Source organism: Hetaerina americana, unplaced genomic scaffold, assembly GCF_022747635.1.
Source record: "Hetaerina americana unplaced genomic scaffold, ioHetAmer1.1.p SCAF_4, whole genome shotgun sequence".
NCBI lineage: Eukaryota > Metazoa > Arthropoda > Insecta > Odonata > Calopterygidae > Hetaerina > Hetaerina americana.
This window is the reverse complement of record NW_027286985.1, coordinates 66700575-66726048: the sequence shown is the minus strand read 5'-3', so window position 1 is coordinate 66726048 and position 25474 is coordinate 66700575. Positions and strand designations below refer to the sequence as shown.

The following is a 25474-nucleotide window of genomic DNA, read 5'->3' as shown; positions in this document are numbered from 1 at the left end:
AGATTGTAAATTTATCCGCACTATCACAAATAAGCACATTACAATCTTAGGACAACCTTTCATATAAGAGGAATATCTAAATAAATAGTAGTTTTATCTGCCACTTAGTCAGCAAAAACTTTTTTTGTGTTTTGGTACTACCCTTACTACTCCTAATAAAACATGCAAAATTCTCCTTTTCAATACACTAACACCCTCTGCCCATGGTTTCCGAGATATTTCATTTTGGAATATGTAATGTTGCATTTCTTTTACTTTATCCTTTAGCACATTTGATGCAAAACAAATAAAATCAAAAGCAAAGGTTGATACTTGGACAATCAAATGTAAATTTGAATGCAAGTATTTAGTTTTGTCTCACAATTACATTTTGTCTTGCAATTCAATCTTTGATTTTTCCCTGAGGAGAACAAACACCCAACATCTAATGAACAATAAGAAGATACAAACAATGTTTCACGAAGAGGAAAAACTTATCAAACGTGAGATGAGCTAATACTGTTGAGGGTTATTTATGTTGTTTTTATCAAATCTAGGAGTAACATAACTGAGTAATAATCAACTCTAAAATTCACTGCCATGTATGTAATATTATATTAAATCTGTTAAAAGTAAATAAACATTAAATCTGAATAATCTAATATAAATAGCAGATGGATCCCCCCCCCCCCAAACACAGAAATAACCCAATGATTTGTAGAATAGATGAAGCTTGACCTCGTCTAATACTAAGCCCAACAATATGTGTACTTCAAATGTAATTAGGGGACAGTTCCTTTCCCTATACCATCTATCATTTCCTGGGAAGATCGGATAGAATACCAAGAGGACTAAATACTTCACTGGGAATATATGAAATTTATTGTGAAATGAAGACATCACAAATAAGTCTGAGTTTTGCTGATTAAGAAGAATACTCCTTCTAATACAAAATTGCAAACTGGTTATATCATAGACTAAGCCAATCCACTTAAGGTGTTTCTGCATTTAAATAACGGACAACTTGGAAATCCTTCCGGCAACCCCCACCACTAACTCATTAAGTTGGAATTTAATTGCATTTGTCCCAATGCAAACATAAAAAGAGAAACAATCAAAGGAATTATCCCTTTTGTTTACAACAGCTTCTTTGCATGGCTCTAATCTTGACAGCTTCAAAAGGAAAAATAATTTTGATTAATGAATTACACAATGGCAACGAATGAATAACATTCCATCAGGATCATCATTAATAAACTTCCCACATTTTAATATTCTTCCTGATCTTTTCAGTCATTGTCTAGTAGCAGTACCAGTATATTTCACTAAGCATAAATTTATATGCAATAGACCTAGCCTGCCTGAAATGCCAAGTTATATTACATATTGTGAAGCTAAATGTAAATACCATGCCAGCAGTAATCAAACTAGTTTTCTTCTCAGTTTACACATGTTGAACAGTAATTAATAAAGTGCAATATCAGGCATTTTAAATTGTTGCTTAACATTTATCAGTAAAAGTAACACATTGGGGTTCTTGAACTTCATAGAATTAATCATGCAAGTTGATCCTGCAGGCATCTCTTGCATGCATGGTCTCTCTATCTTGATATTATTATCTAAGTAATTTTCAACTTTCACCAATTTTTACTAAGACAGCTGGTGCTGAAATGCATTATTTACCTACTTTAGGAACTTTCTCTAGTGCTTTTTACATTTATAGTTGTTTCTGATGTACATATATTATCAGCATGCTCAGAGCAATTTATTTTATACAAAATATTCCTCGAATTTGTACTTCTGTCCTCATTGGAAACCTGCCATCTTCAAGTGAATCCTACATTGTGAAATTTCTACATTTCGGTGCAAATCATGAATGACTCTTAAAATTAACTGCCAAGGCATTTCTTTCAGGAATATTTTGGCAAAGACAAGGTAAGTAAGTAAAAATGGGGCTTATTTTGAAGTTTGAGCAAAGGTGATGTCCTTCACTTAGGAAGTTAATGGATTATTCTTTTTGGACTAATAACTCCGAGCCTTAAAAATTGCCACTGACTGCCAATTCAATACAACTAGATATAGTTTGGCAATCTGTTCAATATGTAGCCATGGATGGGACTACAAATCTAAATTATTGTTATTCCGTCTTAATGGGTTTCTGAACTTTTGGAAACAAGCCAAAGGTGATCAGGAAACTGCTATCGTCTTCCTTAATTCTGGCTGCTATATATATATTAGTGAAACATTAGGTAGTTTTAGGGGAGACGACTGACAGCTTAGGACATTTGCACTATTAGGGATGAATGGGAAAGGAAGGGTGGAGAGAAACCTGGTGTTGGCATTAGCCTACTCTTGTTAAAAGGTACCAAGGGGTCCACAGTTTAACGTCCCATCTGATGGACGTCGTACTCATTCAAAGTGCTCTCCACAAAGCACCTCAAGTAGGGATTGGAATAGCACTGAGAAGTATTTGTCGTCTCCAGGATTTGAACCCGGGCTCTCTAGGTGGGAAGCCTGTACGTTAGCCACTGCACAATGCCAAACCCCTAATTAAAAATTATTGACAGAAAAAGCGGACGTGAAGAATAGTGAAAATTAAGTGGAATGAAAGGAAAACAGAAAATGAAGTACAAGACATTGTAGTGCATGAGAAATGGCTGCTAGGTTAAATTTGAAGAAGGCAAGATAAGTAGATGCACGTGATACTGTAAGATACTGAAGGCAGCAATAGAGGGAAAAGGAATAGGAGACTGAGGTAGAGGGCAGAAAATAATGGGCATTTTGGATGGAATTAAGGGAAGTAGGAAAGAAGAATGCAGAGCTAAAGAATTAGTTATTGTAATTTTCAGTATAGAGTATGAAGATTTTTTTTAGCATAATTGTTAAGGTTTCCGAGCACCTTATTATTGTCAGGGTCCATCAAAAACCTACCCTAGCCCAGTAGACTACTACTAATTACATACACGGAAAAATTTCAAGCATGAATTCTCAAATGGAAAGGTTTCCTATATGCCATAAGATTTCCTATATTTGCATACACTTCTTGCAAATTTTTCCAACAACCGCTTGATGTTTTTATTGCCTTTCAAACATATAAAGCAAAAGTAATAAAAATTAAATGGCATGCATCTACCATCATTCAATAGCTGGGACACTGTTTTAAGCAATTAAAAGAAACCTCTTAGACAGGAATAAGCAAGTAAAACATTTTGCACAACTCAAATCACCCAATAGTTTAGAACTACAAAAATAATTTTCAAAATTTATTGCAATTGAATTTTAATAAAACAATACCCATAAAAGAAACAAATTTATATTATGAATGAAACCTGAGAAAAAATACGATGAAAATCAACTCCTCCTCTCCCTAGGGTGGTGATATTTTATAAAAATTCAGATTTTCAGGAACATTCATTTGAGGTTTTGATTGCATTGATATACATTTTAGCTGGCTTTTCCTAATTGCAGAAGGCATGACAGGTGGTATGATATCCCAAGGGGTAGACCAGTCACCTATTAACCAAGGGTTCTGGTTAAAATCCAGGTTATGCCATCGGACACACCCAGCTAAACCCAAGCTATGTTTAATTTTCTGGATATTCTAACTTCCTAGGAAATCATAGGTGACGCAAGGAAAGTAACTATCCTCCGATAATCTGAAGATGTGACTTTCACGCACTGAAAGCTTAGAAACATGTGAGATTGTGTTGAAAAGTGTAATTTGAAGCCACAGTGGAATATAACATCTTTAAAAAAATGTATGCTTGCAACTGCATACAAGAAATGCGAAATATCCCACAGAACAGCAGGAAATATTCTTAAAGATTGAAATGCATTAGCATTATTGGAAAAATCCACCAAAGGATGTGAAAACATTTTGAGATATTCAAGAGCTAACTTCCAAATGACCAAGTTCTCAATATCAGTGATTTCATTGTCTTCATCTTACTCTCTAACATCAAATTTCATCTGCATTTATCTATTTCACATCTATAATACAATAAAATATTGCTTACTTATAAAATCAGAGAACCTAAGCTATCAAACAATTTACAATAAGCATAAATGTGAAAAATAAATTAATTTACAATGGCTTTGATTCAGAAGCGTACAATATTGCCATCATCTTAAAATACCACACACACAGGATTGTGTAGACTATTTTTACACTGGCGACATTTAGAAAATAGTGAAGTTAGCTTTGCTTTATCAAATACTCCTATGGTAATTACATCAATTTTTTTACAGTAAAGTGTGCTTATAATATACATGTGACTATGGACCATTAGTTACTTATCAGCTTATTAGTAATTATCAGCTGTTCACACTAAAAATCTTCCATAAACTGGTAGTTCGACCGCTAGTGCCCTTGAGTACATTACCTGGCATTTTGGTTTTGGGTAGGAGTTTATAGCTTAACTTTTCCCTCAAAATCCTTACTACACTCACTTAAAAAAGAGATTAGTTCTGCATGACTGTAAATTTTTAATACATCATACAGAGCTATTTGAAAGACAAATAAAAATATGAATAAAAAAAGATGAATGGCATTTAACAATTAAATTGTTAGTTTGCATCCAAACCTAAGAATGCTGTAAATAAATTTATGAAATTGGCAGTGAAATTAGCTACTTTTTTGCACCTTGGTAAAAAGGAGGGTGATATATGGACTAAAAAAGTTTAGATGATATTTTTCATGAAAAAACTCATCACGAAAATTCTGTTATGGATATTTAAAACTTCCACAAAGAGAAGAATGAAACTATTACATTTAAAGCATAGAAGAGAAGTAAAATTGAACATCCTAAAAAAAATTATTATTTAAAGTGGACGAGGAGTCCATAATCCCATCATCTCACATTAAGTACTTCCATGCATTCCAGAATGATAAATAACATTGACAGTTAGGTACTCATTTAAAAGCAGCCCCAAGTTATTACTATTTCAGTAAAACCCTACACACATTGGAAATGCAATACGCAACTACTTTTGGACTTAGTTTATCACTATGTTTTTCAAACTACAATTCAGTTTTATCCTTCTGACAACAAAATATATAAGTGAATATTCACTCGCACCAAAACACTCTAGTTTTGAGACAGTGTATTTTTATTCATAAACTTCACTTTTCAAAGATCAAGCTTTATGATCTGATTGAACTGCACTTATCACCCAGGTGAATACAAATATGTATTATTTAATGCCATTGGATTTATTCAAATTATTGCCTGACTTTAACTGTAAGGCATACTAGATAGGCCAGTTACAAATTATTTTTATTCAGAAAATTATAAATGAAATACTTGGTAGTGCATAAGGAATAAGTGCTGTGAAGTTATTTGCCTAGTATTTTATAAGACAAAAATGTAAATCCCATTAAAAACCTTCCAAAGCTTCCTTTTACAGTCATTTATCCTGACTTTGAGGAGTGTTAAATACACTTTACCAAAGCAATCATAATAAACTGCACTAAAAATTTAACTATCACAGCATTTGGGGAACACCAATAATTTGTCTCATTTACCATTAAAAATATATACAAAGGATGGAATGCCAACTGGAAGCCCATCTTCAACACGCAAGTCATGGAAAGTATAATGAGCATTTAAACTATTATTAAAAATAATATATTACATCACAGACAGAAACCAATTGACCACATAATTGTCTGAGCCTCTGTGTCTATTTCCAGGCATTGTATACGATAGCAATTCATCAGTAGGAAGGACAAAGGGCAAACATCACTATGAAATTATCAATAGTAAACTCTCACCATGATGCCACTTTTCTCATAGAATGGCATTAGTCCTTCCCAAACTGCTCCAATGTCATCAAGGAGGTTGTCTAGTTGAGAATCCCTTCGGTCAAGCTGTTGGTAGGAAGCAGCAATACGCCTTGAAACCCAATACACTTCTAAAAGATCTATAAAGAAAGAACACCATTTGAATTATCTTAAATCTTCAAATACAGAAAAATCATGATTATCCATGATAATAAAGGCAAAGGCACGAAACAAAAATTATAGTAACCACTCATCCTAATGCCATGAATTTTCAGGTGATTAAGGCCTTATTATTATACTATATTGAAGCATTCCATGTGTCTTTAAGCAAATTCTGTCCTTAATGTTTTTAATTATCATCCAGCTGGCATGGTATGGCATCTGGTATGGCTTGCCCTGAGAGAGAACACACACCTTCTCCCAAGGCATTCTGTTTTCAAACCCTGGGGCTGACACTAGGGGACGTGTTTCATGACAGGCTAAAAAGAGATAGTGAACCTGAATACAAAACTGTCATTTACATTTTGAGTGTCACATTTAATGTGTGTCAAATAAAGGTAAATTTTGAGGAAAAGAGAAGAAAATATATGACCAACTGTACTTTTTAGTTCATTCTTAAGTGAAAGAGGGCATTGTCTAAGCCAAGGACCACTTTTTGAGGTTTGCTCTTTAAATTAGAAATATTTTTCCTTTGTAAAATTAACAAAGAGAGGGACCAGGAATAAAAATATTTCTTATCACCCAAGGAGAATAGGTGCTGCAATAGTCGTAAGGCAAATATTGAACTTCATAATCTTTGAATGAGAGGGGATATTGTACATTTCTGACATAATCTAGTTTTATTTAATACTTCCCATGAGTGTTGGCATAGCACAGATGGCTAATTATTTATTTATTTAACTCATAGCCAAGAGCAGATTTCTCTGTTTATGTTAATGTTCTAATCAGAGGACACTTTCAGTAAAGACCAATTTCATTGTCACTGAGCACCAGATATGGAGTTTGATCTTTTTTAAATTCTTCTCTAAAGCTACTTGTAGGACACTGGTCCCTACTAAGTCTTTCGTCAAACATTTTTAGTTCTCCAATGCCATGGACATAATTTAATCTTTCCACCTAACCAGCAGATACCGAAAAATGCTTCCTTTATTCCTAACTTTTAATGAAAAACTTGTTTAATTACACAGCAGAGATGAATTATTTGGCACATCTTCAATTATCCATCGAAACTGTGCTAGCTGGCAGCAGTAGGTCAACACCTGGATTGTTTTTTTTAATTCTTAAGTCCACTTGGACGAGATGTTGGAATCCATCAGTTTATCTTAACTTCTTAATAAGCCACACAATATAATTACATCAATTCCACAGTCCACTGGTAAATTCACCACTGTCAACTTTATTTGATCCCTAGTCATATTCAAGTTTCACAGAAATATCTAACAATACATACTTCCTTGTGCCTTCACTCAATTTGATTCCATAAAGATGGATGACAGTGCCTTAGTACATACACTCACCTACGTTCAAAATTGTGGATTATGCATGTAATTACCTGTTTAAGGCAGAAAAACCTTTCTAGAGATTAACCATTGCAGTAGACTGCAGACTAGAAAAAGTAAGTGAGGGAGGGAAATAAAGTAGAGGGGGAAGGAATTCCCTTAGCTAACTGAGGGGCCATTGGATAATCTAACAATATGCATGAGTCAATGATGTGTAAACAAATATTAAATGAGATCACAGTAGCTATCAAATCCAAGTCTCCTTGAAAACTCCATCATACTTACTGGAAAGATAATCTTCACCCTCCTCAGTTGAAACCACTTCTTCGATGACTTCACCAGAAGAAATTGATGAGAAGATCAATAACGCAGACTGAAGAAGAGAGAGACAACTTGCCAGGCATCTTCGCCATTCATATGCGTGCTGACCAGCAGACTGTAAAATTGAATGAAAAATACTTCTATTTTATGGGGATCCTTAACATTTAAGACATCATTTAAAATTGCTACAAACAAATTGAAGGACTTAACTACATATAAAATTTTCTCAACAAAATGTAACACTTTACAACATTTTGGTACCTCATTCATACATTATGTATCATCTTTGTCGCTTCCGTCATGGACTTATCTATGCTAATCATGAACTAACTCAACTATGGGTGGTCCGCAATTTGGGAATATAATACCTCGACAACCATAGAGAAATTGTCATTTATTTTAAACTTATTAATTTTAAAATAAAACGTGAATACTTCACTAATGAAAATGCAAACAAATTTAATAAAAGATCAGAAAGGGGATACTTGTATATTTAACTAGCAGCTAAATCAGACCTTATGAAGTGAAAATTCCACATTAGAATCATTCACTTGATAAGGAAGAAAATTTCATCCTTTATTTTCCTATGCACAGCAACTATACTCTAATATAAAACATGCTGATTGAGATTAGAAAACTTTAACAAAATTATTAGAGAAAAAACAAAAACTACACTAAAATTTATCATAAAATAATATCTGTGGCACCTCCTCAGAGGTTAAACTCGAAAGAAAGCACTCAGATGCCTAATTTTAGAACATCTGGGAAGAATTATCTGCCATTATCAGGTGATGCTAGGACATAAAACATCATGTTACGAATAAAGCAAACTTAATTATCTAAACTATTAAGAAAAAATAATAACCTTACTTGGTAGCAGACCTTACCTTTGAGGATTCCCACTGCTCTAGGTCACATTTGTCCCCTCCCACAGGAGAACAATAATTTCTTCTGCCCTCCCCACCAGCGATCCCCCCTTCACCCTCTTCCCCACTAGAACCCTCACCTTCCCCAACACCAAGCATTGAGAATCCCTTCAGATCAAGGCTGGGCAGTGAACCTGTCCTGCCCCTACCTCCCAGATTACCCTCTCCTTCGATTGCAACTGCATTGATTGAACGTGAGTCAGGAGAGGCTTCCCCAGTCCCAATGCTCCCCTCTCCTCTCCTCTCACTGCCCAGCCACCCTCCCTCAATCCGCAAAGAATCAATTGCCTCATCCCTGTCACCTCCTACAAAATCCCCAAAGTCATCATCATTTCCAGCAATTGCCTCATTGTTGTTTATCTCGCGGTTGGGGACCTGCTCCACCTCAAAGGCTGAGAAGTCTGCACTCCACTCAGTTGAATTAACAGGTTGTGTGTCTGCTACAGCAGATGTGAGAGCCTTGAAAGGATCATCCATTGACTCATTCTCCTTGTTTATCACACTCTCTCGTGCTATCTCCCCAAAAGAGTCCTCACTGACTGGAGCAGCAGGTGTGCCGCGGGCCGAGAGAAAATCACCAAAATCATCATCATCTTCTTCTTCTTCATCTTCTTCCTCTTTGGCAGGTGCATTTTGAGGTGGATTGATTTCGGCAGCCAATGCTCTTAAAGCACTGTAACGATCTTCTTCCACTGGTGCATTGGGTGAGGTAACTTTAGCTTCAGAAATTGTTTTGGCTGGAATCTTGGCATCACTTCCCTTCTTTGGTACCGTAGATGGGGCATTAGGAAATTGAAGTGAATTAGCCCAGCCATCTAGACCACTTAAAGGAGCTTCCTGGCTACCACTGCTTTTACTATCCTTTGGTATAGAAAATATATCACCAGCAGGGGCCTCTGACCTAATTGCGCTTTCTCTCAATACTTCTGTTTTGAAGGGAGGACGGACTGTGCACCTTGGGAACAAATCATCCACTATCTCATTTTCTTGCTCAGGGAATTTTCTCACAGAGCCACCTTCACTGCCATCTGAAGGAGGAGGACCTGACCTGAATTCACAAAAATCATCATATTCATCATCTTCTGAAGGCTCTGGACTTTTGGAAGAAGCACTCTGACTTAATGTTTTCGGAGCCCCTAACGTGTGGTTGGCTAGTCTACTGCCAATTCCTCGCCTTTCACTTGAAGACCTTGAAGACAAAACTGGAGAAGACTCTGCAGAGAGCAGACGGTTTCCCTGTGTTGGTAAGGACAAAGGGGCTGGAGGAGATATGACTGAGTTCTGCTGGTCAGAATCCACGGCAGAGGGCTTCTCACTCTTATTATTTAAAGTACATGGAGGAGTAAATGCATTGGAAGAAGGCTGTTTCGCAATAGATTCTGTAAGCTGAGTACTTAGTGGTTCCACTGGAGTGTCCAAAACTGTATCTGATGCACTCTGAAATTCAGTAAAATCATCCCATTCATCCTCCTGGGTCACTTTGGAACAATTCTGAGGTATTTGGGATGACGGCACAGGAGAAACAGAAGATAAGACAGGTGCATTCAGATCTGCTCGAGAAATGGCGGGAAATACTGGAATGGGTGGAGTCATGACAGGAGCTGTGACTTCTGGTGCCACAGCTCTTTTTGGAACTGGTAGAGTTGAGAGGTCCAAATTTGGAACTGGTGGCTGAGATACAGTTTCAAGGACAGAGAGGTTGCAAAATGGATGGCCATTCTGAAATGGAGCCACAAACAGAAATTGAAAGCAAAAGAAATGAAAAGCATAATCCATCAAAAAGTACTCAAAATTAACATAGCACACAATTACAATCCAGTATGATAAGTCCAAAGAAAAATACTATCTCCAGGATCATAATTTTTAAGAACAATATTAACTTTCTGCTTGAAAATATATTATGGGATGATTATGGTACTAGAAAACTAGTCACTAGTCATAAACATGAAGTCACACCACTACATTAACTAATTGAATACACGTCATACCTGAGCAAGGGCAATAAGTGCAAGACAAACATTAAGCTCTGGTCGTGTAAGCCTTCCAGGAACAGTGCGATTACACAGAGCCCAAATGTGTCCCAGCACTTCTCTTTGCAAACCACTGGTAAGCAAGAGAGGGAAGAGGAGCCCAGTGTCTGCCAAACCAGTCCCCATTGGACAACCAACAGCTTCCCAAATACGATCATACATCAAAGGAAGAGGCAGCCCGGACATACCAGATGCCCATACTGGGAAACCATGGCTTGGAAGAATCGAGCCTACAACAGGATGCATACCCTGCCAGGGGATAAAAGAACAATGTGATACCATATTTTCCAAAATTACAATATTAAACTAACTTTCATGATATATGGGCATGATGATGAGTTATTGTTGTATAAAACATGTCCAATAATATTTCAATCTAAAAATTATGAGGGCAGAGTAATACCATCTTTCATGTTTAGAAAGTGCTCCTTAAAATCATAATGTTAATTGAGTCAATATAAATAAAGCCTATTTCCCCATTGAAATCACAATTATGACTGGTATTATATGAAACACTGAAAATTTTCCTCGATACTCAAATATTTAATCAACTTTTGGTTTTTCCACCTTTACCAAAGACATGTTGAGAAATACTAGACCTTAAGTGATTGATATTATGCATAAAATTTCCATAAATCTACATGCTTTTACATGTGAAGGACAGAGTAACATGAAGTATTTAAACTACAAGTTATAACATCAGATGGCATATCATGGTGGTCATTTACTTTTTTTACTTTTATTTAATTGTAAGTTCAAACCAGATGTGTTATATGCTATAATTCAAAAAGCTCTTTTGCCTGGCTTTTAGGAGTGAGAATGAATGTGTCAGGACCATGAAGAGACAAATATCACAGGACCAATAGAACTTCTGACCTTGGGGTATAGTGAGTGCATTTTTGCACAGATATTTTATTCTCTTTAGGATTTATTAAATAAAAGATCACAAATGAAATCCTTTCTGGAAAGCCTTCCATTATCAGTTTATCCAGAGGTAATTACAACTATGTACAAATTTAGTTCGGTATAATGAGATTACATTTTCCACATGTGCTTTTAAAAGACTTGATAATGGATAAATATCGATAATTTTAGTTACTTTTATAAAAGGAATGTTTGAGAAACGGTTTTGATGCTAAATTACATTTTTGAGCATGGATGACCTACCATATGAAATCTTGAAAGGCCATGATTATGGCAACTGTCTGCATATAAGAAGGGAATATTTAGGAAAGAGGTTTTCAGCAATGTACTTTACCTTTACCCTGTCACAAGTCAAAACAGTAATACTGACAATAATAATAATAACAAATTTATAAGCACATAACATTGTGGAGTTGAGCTAGGTAGACAGCCTGGGACAAATTAAGCAAATAAGCTAAAGAAGTGAGCAGCAGGGATAACATTAGTCTGCTTAAGGCCACACTTCTCAGGTAAGCCTCAGGGTTTATTTTCTGAGCATTAACTTTATTTAAAAGTGCATCTTATATTTGGCAAATATAGAATGCTTCATATTTCAAAATATTTTCTTTGGATAACAACAGGGGTAAGAGCGGAAGCTAAAGTTGTGTTAGGGGCAAATAAAACTTAATCAACCTTCATAAATTCACCTACTAAGTGAATTAATATTAAATATGATACAATATGAAGCAGCATATTAACCTTGAATCATTAGACATTATTTTTGTTTATGCTTTTAGTGCATAGTGCTGAATGCTATCCATCGTCCACATGAATGTTAGGCTCAGTCAATGGGAGTGAATAGAGATCATAGACTCACACAAGTCAACTATTAACTACCTGGGTTAAAAAGCATTTCATTTTACTCCTTATTTTAGTCAATTAGTTCCTTGCTTTGCTCATAAGGTTGATAAAAAAGAATTGAAGAACTACACTGTATGCACAACGCTTACAGCAGGAATAAAAATGGTGGAGGAAGAATTGGTAGCCTCCTGACAGAACAGGAATAGTGAAGGAAAACTGTTTATGTCATCTAGTTCCAACACCATATTGAGACCTCAATATTAATGCTTCCGCATGCAGTCAGAGAATGAGAGTCAGCAATTTCTTTATTTCAAAGTATCCATGTATTATCTCCTTATAATTAAAAGTGGAGGGGAGGGAATAGGACAGCTGCCATGTTTCCCAAATGGAGGAAACAAAGTAAGAACATGTTCTTCATATTCCAGTACACATTAAAAACTGCATGTACTCCAAAGAGCCTACATATCATTCCTGTTTGAGCTAATAGACACCTCCAAAGGCTAAGTAATACTGAACTCTAAGCTGGAGCCTCATCCAGATCCTAGCCCTCTGGTTATGAAAAAAGGTCTCAGTGCCACCACATCTCTCATGTCTTCAATTAATTGGGATATTTTAAGAATACATATGCTTTCTGTGAAAACATACCGGTGGGTTTGTATTTAATGACTAGTTCACTGAAAAGTTTCAATCATTGGTTTTTTATCAAAATGAGAGGTGAAGTCAAAAAGAAAAATTATGAGCATTCATATTGGGGATTTTCTCCAGAATAATGATTTTTTCTACCAAACAAAGATCTTTCACCGTGTTTTATCTTAAATTTGAGGCCACTCTTGACTAATTATCTTATTTCAAAAATGGAAGATTTCTCACAGGATACCCATTAGTTTCATCAATTATTTTAAATTCTTCATTCCTTACTTCTTTTATTTAGATACAATAGATTGTTTGAAAAGTCACTGGTTACAATACTTATCAAACTAGTTAAAAGTTGATGAATAATAAAAGCAGATCAGGATAATAATACTTTCATAACTTATAGCATACAGATTTAAAGCATAAAATGGAAATGAACTATGATAACAAGTCACTCCAAACCTATTATTTTCAATTCATCTGATCTTGTCAATTGATCAACATGTCACATATATCTAAGAATATATTTTTAGCCAACCTAGACATTATTTCCCTGAAATCATTGACTCATTCAAATTTACCTATTGCATGATCTAAAATGTCTACCTACTATCATATGCCTAAAATGTTCTCACAATTTGACACAATCTACAGTTATTAAACAGTGCTCCCTTCCTAAAAATAGCTTGAAAAATTAAATGCCTAGCTTATCGATGAATTTCTTTGGCATTTGAAAGATAAAATATAATCACAATTTAATACTCACATATGAAATCAATGAATCTTAAAAAGTTAATCATGAAGACATTTTTTTATCTCTGAGGAGGAGGATTAAAAATGTCACAATATTTCATAATTCATGGATAAGGCATTGAGGGTTAACACTAGAAGCACTGAAGTGGTCATGTTTTTGAAATTCAGGCTGTCTTCCATGAAAGAGCCAACAATGGCCATTTTGACAGCTGTCATAAAATTTCACATAATTATTCTTCATAGTTATTCCAAATTTCTGAAAACTCAGCAGTCAAGGGACATATGTTTTTATTCTATTATCATAAGCACAATAAAATTTTCGGCAGTATACAAATTTACGTATTATATGGTCTAGCATTATAATTATTAAAGAATTGATTAAAAACATTTAGGGGTCATTACTAAATTTGATATTACAAGTTAGCCATAATTTGTCTCTTTATGATTATTCTACCCTTAGATATATGTTGATTAGTAGGTCAGCACTGAAAAAAAATGCAACCAAATTTATTTTTCTTGAATGGACGAACACTTCCCAAAAAAGTAAATATGATGTGGCCAACAGCATTAGGCATAATATTTTTAACTGGAGCAAATTGAAAGTTCAGGCACTTTCAGGAAACTCAGCTCCAAATGTTTAGTCTTACATCTCACTAGTTATAGATAAAGAGTTCAAAATTACTGCAATGCCAAAGGAACAGATATGCTATCTTTTATAAATAAACCTTAAAAAAAATATAAAACAATCTCACCTCTTTATCACTGTCATTGGAGTTTACAGCTGTTGAATCTTTGGGTTGTGATATTCTATGATGAGAAGCTGTAGTTTGGTTAGACGCCTGAGTTTTTCTACCTGGCATTTTGATCTCAGTGGAACCATTTGCAATAGTTCCATCAGGGATGATCTGGTAGAACCAAGTATATACGCAATGAAATGAGCAACACAAACATTAACCAAAACTTGAAGCGAGAAGAAAGCAACAAAAGACAATGTCTTCCAAATAATAAGTTTGCCAAATAATATTCCATAGGATAAAATTTTATGCATACATGTTGCTTTGAAATACAACTCATATATATTTGAATATATGCAGTAAAATAAATCAACTATAATGAAGTCACACTACCTTAAAATTCCTAATACTTTAAAATAAAACAGGCCAAAATTAATTTTTATAGCATTCAATATATGAAATTCAGCATAAACTACTCCTTTAAAAAATCTTCTTCCTCTACAGATAACAAGCATTTTGATATTGTTTCTTAATGAATTCAAGCAATTTATAAATTTACTTACACAATCACTATTCCGATGAGACAACTAAATGCCAAAAAATGGAATCTGCCTAGAAGCAGCCATTTTGGGAGTTTTAAAAGACTTAAAGTTTGATTTTTGCAATAGTCTAATGCCAATAAAATTGATTCATATGAACTGAGTAGGCATTTCTATAAAGCAGCCATACTCTCCCTCCAATTAGTTTCATACCTTGCTATTAGTATACACTATGAAGTACGGGAAGAATAATTAACTAAATACGTAATTTTGAAATTGAAAATTGATTCAGTCATCTAATAGGTATGTAACTGCAGTTTAAGAGAGCTTCAATTCAAATGTCTAATTATAGAAATGCAACAAGCCTTTGAAAAACCTATTCTGGCCATCTAAGAGCCCACCATCAGGGCACAGGAAAGAATTGGTGCAGTGATGTACATGATTTCACTTGTCGTATGCCTCAGTACAAGGAGAGTTCTTTTCTCTCTCCTGTTTGAATCCCAGAAAAAATAAATTTCTCGAGTGTTTTATGGAGTCATTCAACAATAAAATGCAGCCATTTGGTCACTATTCATTATAAGCAGGTTACCTAGTAGCAGAGCATACAAATTTCTCTCCACTCCTCTTCTTACATACTCTCAAGTTTCCACCTTTTCTACATGGTGCAAATAATGTTTCAGTTCTGTGCCTCCAACAAATACTATTACTACATGCACGTAGTGACCTTACTACTATGCCACTACCAGCAATGGAGTCGTGAACCTAAACTAATACGCACAAATGAACTCATTCCTTATCAAAAACTCAAAACTAAATTCTATCATTAGCACCTGTAGGAGCATTATTACATTTCAAAATTTAACCAAGAGTGTGCAAAATTATTAAAACTGTGAACACCAAAATTTAAGATTGATGAATACCAAAATAATTCTCCCCTCAAAATTAATTGTCACTCATCTACAATGCCAGATTTACTAAGCATTCTGACATAAAAATCATCAAATACTTAACAGAGTTTTATAGTGTTTTTAGACTCGATATGGTGATGAAAATGAATATGATGATTAATTATAAAATGTAATCATTATAAAACAGTAAAAGAAACTGAACAATAAAAACGCTTACCAAAATATTTTTAATGATAAGTAGCCAGTAGGTCAATTGAGACTTATGATGAGAATTCTTAAAATTAAAATGATACCTTCTTTTCAGCCAGAGATTCGTCATTCTTCTTCAGCACAAAAGTATCTTTCTGGCCGAGCAAGTTTTCTATAAGAGCATCTGCTGTTACAGGTGACTTCTGAAAGAGAATGTTTATCATTAGCATACATTAACTATTACTTTAGTAGCATTATTGAAGGATGCATTATTAATGAATGCCATTTGTCATATCACAACAGTGAAACCTCAATGTTTTCTGAGGAAACAAAAAAATAATGTAAAGGTGGTTTATGCAAAATTCATTTTGGAGGTAAAAATAATCTTTAAGCGTACTTACATGTTTTACTAATTGAATCAGACAGAATCATAATCAAATAAAGAATACACCCACCAATACTTTTTTTACAAACAAGTGCAACAAATGGAAAAAAACATCATTCCATTGTAAAATCTTCATGTCCCAAAATATTCAATGATTATGAGATCTTGTGGCAGAAAAACTAGGGTAACTTATTGACAATAGCACCATAGAAAAGTGGCAGTTAAAGAAAATGTAACTTTGAGCATTAAGCAAGGTGAAACTTCTTGTGAAAATGGATGTGGAGATTTCTGATGGGAATCTGGTATCACTCTATACTCTATCCAAGGTAAAGGAAACTAAGGTCCTTATCTATTTACCCCTAAATTTGACTTATATTTCTGTAAAATAGAAAGGTGTGTTCAGGAAATTATGTTACTGTAAGTTGAAAGATAGCAAGAGCCTGTGAACAGTTTGTATGCATGCATAAAACATCACATCGAGTGAGTACATGTGCATGCCACTGACATACAAAGTACTGCATAAAAAATTACCAAATATTTACATGCAGAAACTATGTCAGTAACACCCATTACTGTTAAGGTGGCAGGTTATTTCAGATTAAGGCAGATCATAAGTTCTGGTAGAAACACCATTGAACAATTTACTGAAGATTTTCAAATGCTGATGAATGAATAAATTTACAGTAACCTCAGAATTATAATACAAACAAAATGGATGCATAACGAAGAACTTTGACAGAAAATTAGCAAGATTTAAGATTTGAAGCCAAGATTGCCCAGTTAAATATTGGTGAAGAAAGGGTGTACATAGTCCTGAGTGGCAATACTAATCAAAGCCATGAGTTGAGGAGTGCTGCCATTGAATAAAACCTACAGCCTCAAACTCTTAAAACAATTAACAATGACTTATCTCCACCTTCAATTATGTTGATAAATGCAGTTTGCCATGGTTATCACAATAGACTGACTTCATAATCATTTCATTCCCTGTGTTAGGAAATATCAAATTGATGTTTTGAGAACTTCTAGGGAAGTAATAAAAGTGTTCTTTTATAATTACCATGTGAAAATCACAAATCATTCATTTCCATGGAAATAATACATCATGAAAATAGCAAACAAACACTCTAGCGGGGATGCTCACCAGCCAATGACTGATAAACTCCATTAATAACATTTATCCACAGAAGTCACTAAAATATAATGGAATTAATAAATTAAGTAGGTGATAAATTTAATTATGAATCAAAATATAATTAATTAAGAACATATATTTAACTCAATGTGTTTATCACATAACTACAAAACATTAGCTGTAATATTCTTAAATATTTTATCAAAAACAATCAATTACTTGTACATGACTGAATATATTTCGCTTGCAGATGGTAAACTTCAAAACCTGATTGGTTAGTTATCTTAATAATTTGATAAATGACATATTTCCTTTAAGCACTTATCACATTGTTTTTTTAAATACTTATGATTGACTACTAAATTATTTTTAGAAGAAAATCGGTGATATATTTCATTAATGCAAATTTACTTCATATTAACATGGGATGGTCTTACACATTGGAACTTAAATTTGTCACATGGCATTATTTAAAGTATTCAGCAATTAATGGCGCAAAGAGATTTAGGGGTAGAAAATGTCCCATGGGGTTATATGCATCAAAACCCTAGATAATCCAGATTTCACCTAATCCGGACAAACACCGGTCCCATATAATCCAGATTAGCGAGGGTTTTTTTAGAATTTCTTCACAAAAGAAATAAAGACCTCATTCAATTAAGATGAAATAGGAAGACCAGTAGTACATCATTATCTTCACCACTGACTCACATAATTAAATGGTAGTAGACCCTACGCCAAGAAGAAACCTTGTGGGCCACAAGGAAAGAACAAAGATGTGATGCCTTTTTATTACCATCTTCAGTGCAACACATCTCATATAAGGAGCTTGGATATTGCTTATCCTGTAAAATGACTAAGCACTTACTAAGTCTGAGAAAATAGCAATATAATGTGAAAGGTAGAGCTCCCACTTATTTCAGAATGATTTTCTACAAGATGTAACTGTTTTAGGAGCACAGGATTTTATGTTGATTGTGATGAAAAAAATCCCACTGAAGTTATTTATAATGATGACGATACTATAGACAATGACTTCAGTAATTATGCAAGTAAAAGTGAAAATTCTCCTTATCCTGCTATTTGCATTTTCCTGCATTATATACTTTTTACTGGGGTTCCTAGAAAAGTGCAAATGAAGAGATTTTACTGTATGTGCCTAACTATTTTAAGCCAACAGAATCACCTGCACCAAGTACACTACCAGCAGTGTTAAGAGAATTTCAGCGAAAATGATAGTCGATGTCCTTTTTGGGTGATTTTTCAGTTAAGATGATACGTACGTTGCACAAGGCAAAAACAAGGTAACTAACATGCCAACAACTAGCATGGTAAGGTCAAATTACAATGTAGCCTATTAATACCAGATGATTCTGGATCCAAATTGCTGTGAAAGTTTGGAACTCAGATTTATACATATAGTTTTTAAATCCTCGTTCTCCAAATTAGAACATGTTCCCTTTCAAAGTCACACTCATCATTGACACCCCTAAATCAACACAGAAATCAACCTACCAGTTGGCAGAAGGTGAAAGCACTAACAGAAAAGAATTTTTTAAGTTGAACAAAGTATAGCCTTCAATCTAATGAATCTAATCTGGAACAACACTAAAAAATCCTTTCTAATTTATCCTCATGTCCTATCCAGAATATTCATTTTGTTCCATCTAAACTGCCAGCTAAGTGCAAACATCCATACATGTACTCATTTATCATTGGAAAAGGAAAACCAAAAATATATTAGCATCACTCAACGATGTACTTAAACCACATATTAGAAAAAATATGTGTTTTGTTGGGTCTCTTTCCGTGGATTTGAGATGTGGATGATAGTGATAGCAGAGAAAAGAAGATAGGGGAGAAAGGAAATGTGGCGTTAACAAAAAATGGGGAAAATAAAATAGATAATCAAAATAAAAAATGAAGAATTACTGTATTTTCCCACCGATAACACGCATTATGCCTACAAATGAAATGTTCAGAGGATCAAGAAAAATGACAATGCACATTAAGTTATAAAAATTGAAAAAATCCAAGCATTTACATACCTACGTACACAATAATTTCAGGAAGAATCTCACAAAAATAAATTAGTCCAGAAGCATTCTATTTTATATAGATCTGCCACTGTTACAGTTATTCATCTCATAACTCCATGAGAAAAAGAAGAAACATAAAATTTCTATACTTCATTTATTCTAATACGTAGTACTTCATGTAATCATAGAGTACGTCGTATTATATACACGTGCATCCAAATATATGATAGGATAGGTGGATTACTTGAATCTAAGAAATTCATCATCTGAATCACAATTAAATGAATTAAGTGCATTTATTATTTCTTCAGGCACATCAGCAAGTTCACTCTCCAAAGTTAACTCTTCCTCATCTTCTAGCACTGGCGTTGAAATATTGCCTAAAGCTTTTTCAAATCCATTTTTTACACACATCACTCTGACACCCTGCTAACTTTCCAGGATCCACCGGCTTATTTCTTCATAAGACACTCTTTTAATCCTTTCTGATTCTGTGTCTTTCATACCAGACATCATCCACTTTTCCCGACTAGAACGTAACTTTGATTCAAAAGATTTATTAATGGATAAATTCTGGCAGCCACGTGATTTCCTTTTTCTTTTGCAAAATTGACAACTTCTAGTTTAAACATTGCTGTATACGATTTTCTTATCCATGGGTAATTTTCTTGAAAAAATTCTAATTTACAAAAGCTTGACTCAATTCAGGTTTGAAACAATAACCATGAAGGCGGCACTTTCATAGAACTTGGACAGTGTCTAAATAAGCTGAGTGGTGATACTAACAAAGCAAAGTAAAGCAAACAAGACAAGAAAATTCCATTTCATTCATTCTCTTATTTTTTTATATTTGATTTTCTGAAAGTTGATTTATATAGCAAATAAAAGGGCAATCAAACCTATGTCTCGTTTCGACTTACGAACCATAGCGAAAAAGCAATTATGCAGCATATTGCATTGGCTAGTAAATATTGTTTATTTTTTTATCATTCTGCTGTTTTGAATTAATTTCAATCACCTGGCTCTAATCTTCTGTATACTTGTGGTAGATATAGCCACAGGCAATTCTAATTTAGCTTCATTGATGCATGGCATCTATACACGTTCAAGATAACTATGAAGCCCTGGGCATGCGGCATCTGCACAAGTCCACGATAACTAAGTTCTGGGTGCGCGTTATACATAAGGTGTGCGTTATTGATGGGAAAATACGGTACTTTGAAAATGAGGAGGAGAGAGAAGCTTGTGGAGGACACTCACAAGAAGAAGGGGAAAAATAATTTGGCATATCATGAGGCAAAATAGCTAACTATGGCCATAAATTAAGGAAAAATATACGGGGAAGAATTACAAAGGATGGCCACACACAAGAATGGCAGGTAATGGAAAATGCTAATTCAAAGAGCTATGAGGGAAAGAGAGGATGGCATGGAACAAGATACTTTAGATAGATATTACAAACCAATCTTTGAATTGATACTAGCGATGATGATTCAGAATGGCTCAGGCAAACTACTAGCAATATCCACTTTCAATCATATTGAAAATGCTTACTATATACTACACCAAACTGAAGATGTCAGCAAAAGCAACGCAATTTAATTCATCAGAACTGGAGCAGCAAACCAAATGGCAAAGGTTATTCCATAACATAATAGACTGTGTTATTATTATTTTCAAACTAACCTTGCTGGAATATGACATAGCACGTAACTTCTGCTGTTGTTTCAGATATTCTCTTTCTTTTTGTTGCTGGTCATTCCAAGCAGCCCTTTGTGGCTGAGGTGGAATCCAACCTTGAACAGGACCCTGAAAATCAGAGAAATGGTATAGACTAAGCACAGTAACAGCAATTATGCATTGAAAACACTTAGTGAAATATTAGTAAGCTGCATTTACATAATATCTTAACATTACCTAAATTATAATGAACAATATGGTAATTAAACAATAAACGAGGCAGTGCATTATTGGCAGAGGAAGAGATTCCAAAGAAGATGAGAAAGATAGATGCAGAACATTTCGATTGGCAATGGGATGATGAAGATTGTGATTGAGGGGAGAATGTTACGTGAGCAAAAAACAGGTAGGAATAGCAAGTGGATATTGGATGGAATGACGAGAGGTAGGAAGTAACCTTAATTCTGCATACCTCATGCTCCTAAACATATTTTAATAGCTGATGAACCTCAAAATTATTTTCTCATGCATTTGTGGCAATGGAGCAACTATCAACCATCTTATCTATGGGAACAACTCTAATAGGTATTGCTCTTTACCAGAGGTCAAAAGCAAACAGGTTTAAACTATTTTTTCATGAATTTCTCAAGGAAGGTAAGTTAGTCCCTGTAAAAAGCTGTTTTGTTGACAAAAAAGCAAAACATATCCTAATAAACAAAAATAATGATTATAATAAACTAAATAAATGTATCAAAATAAATTATTATGCAATTATAATGAAACTTATCCAGATATGTGGCTCCCTGTTATTAATATTTATTTTACATTCTGTTTTTAAGTACATAATCATCATAGGCGGTCAACCAACCAATCAAAGTGGTAGAGATTGTGAAAGGTTCCTAACAAATATTACTTTCCATATTCTGAAAGGTTTTTGCTCATTCAACAACATTCCTTCCATTTTCAATTCTTCACAGTTTCCACCAGCCTTCATGGAATTCAAAAATCTACTAGCTCATTTTCTACCTTCCTCTCCCCCACATACCAAATTAATATTCTCCATCCAATCATGGCTTCCAGAACCCCAATGCTTCTCAATATTCCTCCATTCAATTCCTTTCCGTCAGCTTTCACCAAACAACTACCTCTTTTCCCAACTTAATTAAAACTTACCCACTAGTCTCCCTCAGTGCCCTGATTACTTCCCCAAAATTTCCTCATAAATGCATCTCAAAAACCTATAATCCACTCCCATCTTTCGCTTCAAAGATCATGTTTCTGAACCACACAAATGTGCTCCATATTCAAATATTTATAAATCTTATTCTAATTGCTTAATGTAAGAGCCATTAAATCCCTTCTCTTTTATGCACTTCTTTTACAATCTCAGGTGGAGTGACCCTTACATCTCTTGATTCTCATTTATTCAGGTACTTATTTGTTAACTCTACACCACTAGTAACTTGAGGTGAATCTTTTTCTAGTGTATCTTTTCCTCCAGGGATTATTGTGCTTGGCCTCAGTTCCTGTTTTACACTCTCCAAACACACATATTGCAAAAAATGGATGACTTGATTTCTTTTTTTTTTGAGACTAAAACTAATCCATTCAACTAGTGCCTGTACGCTTTGACTGAAAATGAAAACTAGTGTTTTTAAAGAATGCTACCTTCTGGGCAAGTTAATATAGTCAAAGCTTTATAAAAAATATTTAATATCAAAATAATCTTGTATACTATTTTAACTGTGACCATGCATTCATTCCAGTACAGAATACAAATGAGGGATTTGAACTGAAAATAATAATTCCTGGAGTAAAAAGTATTTAAAATTTTGTTTGGTGGTGCTTTATCCAAAAACATACATGTATTTGCACAATTTCATCTCCCTTTTTAGAGGATAAATTAAAATGTAAGTTTTCGTTAACGGCACCTGGACTATTGCCATAAAAAAGGATTGATGAATGATTAACAATAGATATATTTAAAAAGGCTTGTATTATTGTTTTGCACAAATTTCATCAAAGCTATACCAATTTTTATCATTAAATATAAGATCATCCATCGTAAAATGAGACTGAGATTAAGAGAAGAAATTGCCAAAATTGAAATGCTTCCAAGACCTATTACATAACCTTAACTGTTTCAAGATCACTTATAATTTTAAAATTTTGGTATTGTCCTAAATAATTTCAGGAAAACGTAATCACTTTAGCAGTTTCATCCAATATGCAAAAAAGATTTTTAAAGTGTGAGTTTATAAAGTCAATGAATACACAATCAATTACATTCAAAGATGAATCAACGCTAAAATACACCGTATTTATTCCATAGTTGAATCAGTAAAAATATCATTCACTATGAATGCTAACATACCTTTTTAATGTTTAGTGTGACCCGCACTTAAGAATGTACTAATTAATTTCCAGATTTTATGGCAATGAATATCTTCGGGTATTATTAATTCACTACATATGCAATAACCTACACAGACTAGATCAAGCAGACAGCGACCTACACATACTGGTTGTGAAGGTCTTGGTTCAATCCTGAAAAATAGACATAAGACACTTTCCCTGATTTCCCTGGGTGAAAAGAAGTTATATCATACGTAGCCCTATGCACGAGAATAGACAGATGGCAGTTTAGCATCAGACTGACTATATTTTTAGATATAGTCATATTTTCATTATAAGTGATTCATTTATTGGTCATTACACGAATGAATCGCGGGCTTACAAACCACTTTCCGTCACACACTGGGCATTTTCACGATTTCAATTCAATTAGTTTTATTTTAGTTCAGACATGGTTAGCATGGTGAAAAGTATGATGATAACTAAGCCTGACATCTTTCTACTAACGAACGCTGCTTTCTTATGTCTATGGTTTCTGCCAAAGTTTTCTTTCACTACCGAAAGACGATATGGCTAGGCGACTGTAAGGTATCACTACATTTAATATGAAAAATTATTCACGCATAAATATTAACTAACTTGTTGATTCCACAATCCAGGCACGAGACCTGGAAATCTTGCCATATTCCCAATGTCAGCATGAGGCTGCTGAGTTGTCAATCCCATTGTTACTGGAGGCATTCCCATGTTGCTTGTTCTGGACTGGAAGTTTTGGTGATGGTATGGATACCTTGAAATGAAAAATTAAAATAATTAATCAGTCTGCTCTCCAAACATATTCCACCTACAGGACCCTGTTTTTCCTGCAACACACCACAAAACAACGAACATCTACAGCAAAGAATTTAACAAGAAGAAATAATATTTAGACACCATCTTCCGGTTCTTCATTACGTTTCATTGCATGACGACTTAAAAGAAACAATTCAGCTGCTCAAAGAGCTAAAAAATTGCTATCAAACTGAATTCAGAAATATGTGAACCCGAAGACTGTCACAGCTTGAGTATGAATCTACCAAATCAGATAATACCTTCGAAAACATTTCACATATAAGTCATCGAATAAAACTTTTTTACTGTAAGACAGATGTAAATGGAATGTAAAAACATCACCTGCTAGCCATTTTGCTACTTCTTTCTTAATGAACACAATTTTGACGTCTAGGTTTTAAATTATTTACCAAATTGACTTAGAATAATACTTGTTTGGCAACATATCTGTAGAATTATCACGAGAATAACCCTCGTGTAAATTCCACATTTCAATATTTCCGTCGCATTACACATTCATCCTGACAATATTGACACTTCGTCTGTCGGTGGCTTAGTTCTCTTTTTAGACACCACCAGCGCCCTAAACTTCAAGCACTTGAAAAACAGCCAATACGAACAGGTGAATATATTCAAATACGAAATTCAAAATTATTCAGATTAAAACCAGTAAACCTAGAACACCATAATTACTAGAGAGTCAATTGTGTTTCTTTTATTTTTCACCAATAGATTATTCGAAGCAAGGGCTAAAGAATATTTTTAAGGTTGAATCGGGGGTTCTTTTCTTTAAATTTGAAAATGAGTTTTAATTGTAAAACTTAGTGAAAGAACCCTCGTATTTTCGTGGATACGTAAAAATCTCTAAGCTGAAGTGCACATACATCAATCGAAATTCATTAAATTTCACTGATGTATGGTAATATCGCTTCTTGGAATTTTTAATTATGTAATTGCAAATATATTTTTCACGCATTCGATTTGTTGGGCTA

The 25474-nt window shown here is 34.2% G+C and overlaps 1 protein-coding gene across 1 annotated transcript in view; it reads right to left on the bottom strand.

The window, feature by feature from the left end:
• LOC139692475 (synergin gamma-like) overlaps nucleotides 1–25017 on the bottom strand; it is a 37234-nt gene extending 12217 nt beyond the window's left edge. The window contains exons 1-9 of the mRNA XM_071590691.1: nucleotides 24825–25017; nucleotides 24291–24441; nucleotides 21303–21425; nucleotides 16162–16260; nucleotides 14440–14592; nucleotides 10496–10786; nucleotides 8469–10226; nucleotides 7546–7696; nucleotides 5753–5901 (exon numbers count right to left, since the gene is read on the bottom strand). Of these exons, the coding sequence (XP_071446792.1) occupies nucleotides 5753–5901; nucleotides 7546–7696; nucleotides 8469–10226; nucleotides 10496–10786; nucleotides 14440–14592; nucleotides 16162–16260; nucleotides 21303–21425; nucleotides 24291–24441; nucleotides 24825–24835 (2886 nt within the window). The 5' untranslated portion in view covers nucleotides 24836–25017. The remainder of the gene's footprint in view (nucleotides 1–5752; nucleotides 5902–7545; nucleotides 7697–8468; nucleotides 10227–10495; nucleotides 10787–14439; nucleotides 14593–16161; nucleotides 16261–21302; nucleotides 21426–24290; nucleotides 24442–24824) is intronic.
• Nucleotides 25018–25474: the final 457 nt, after the last annotated feature.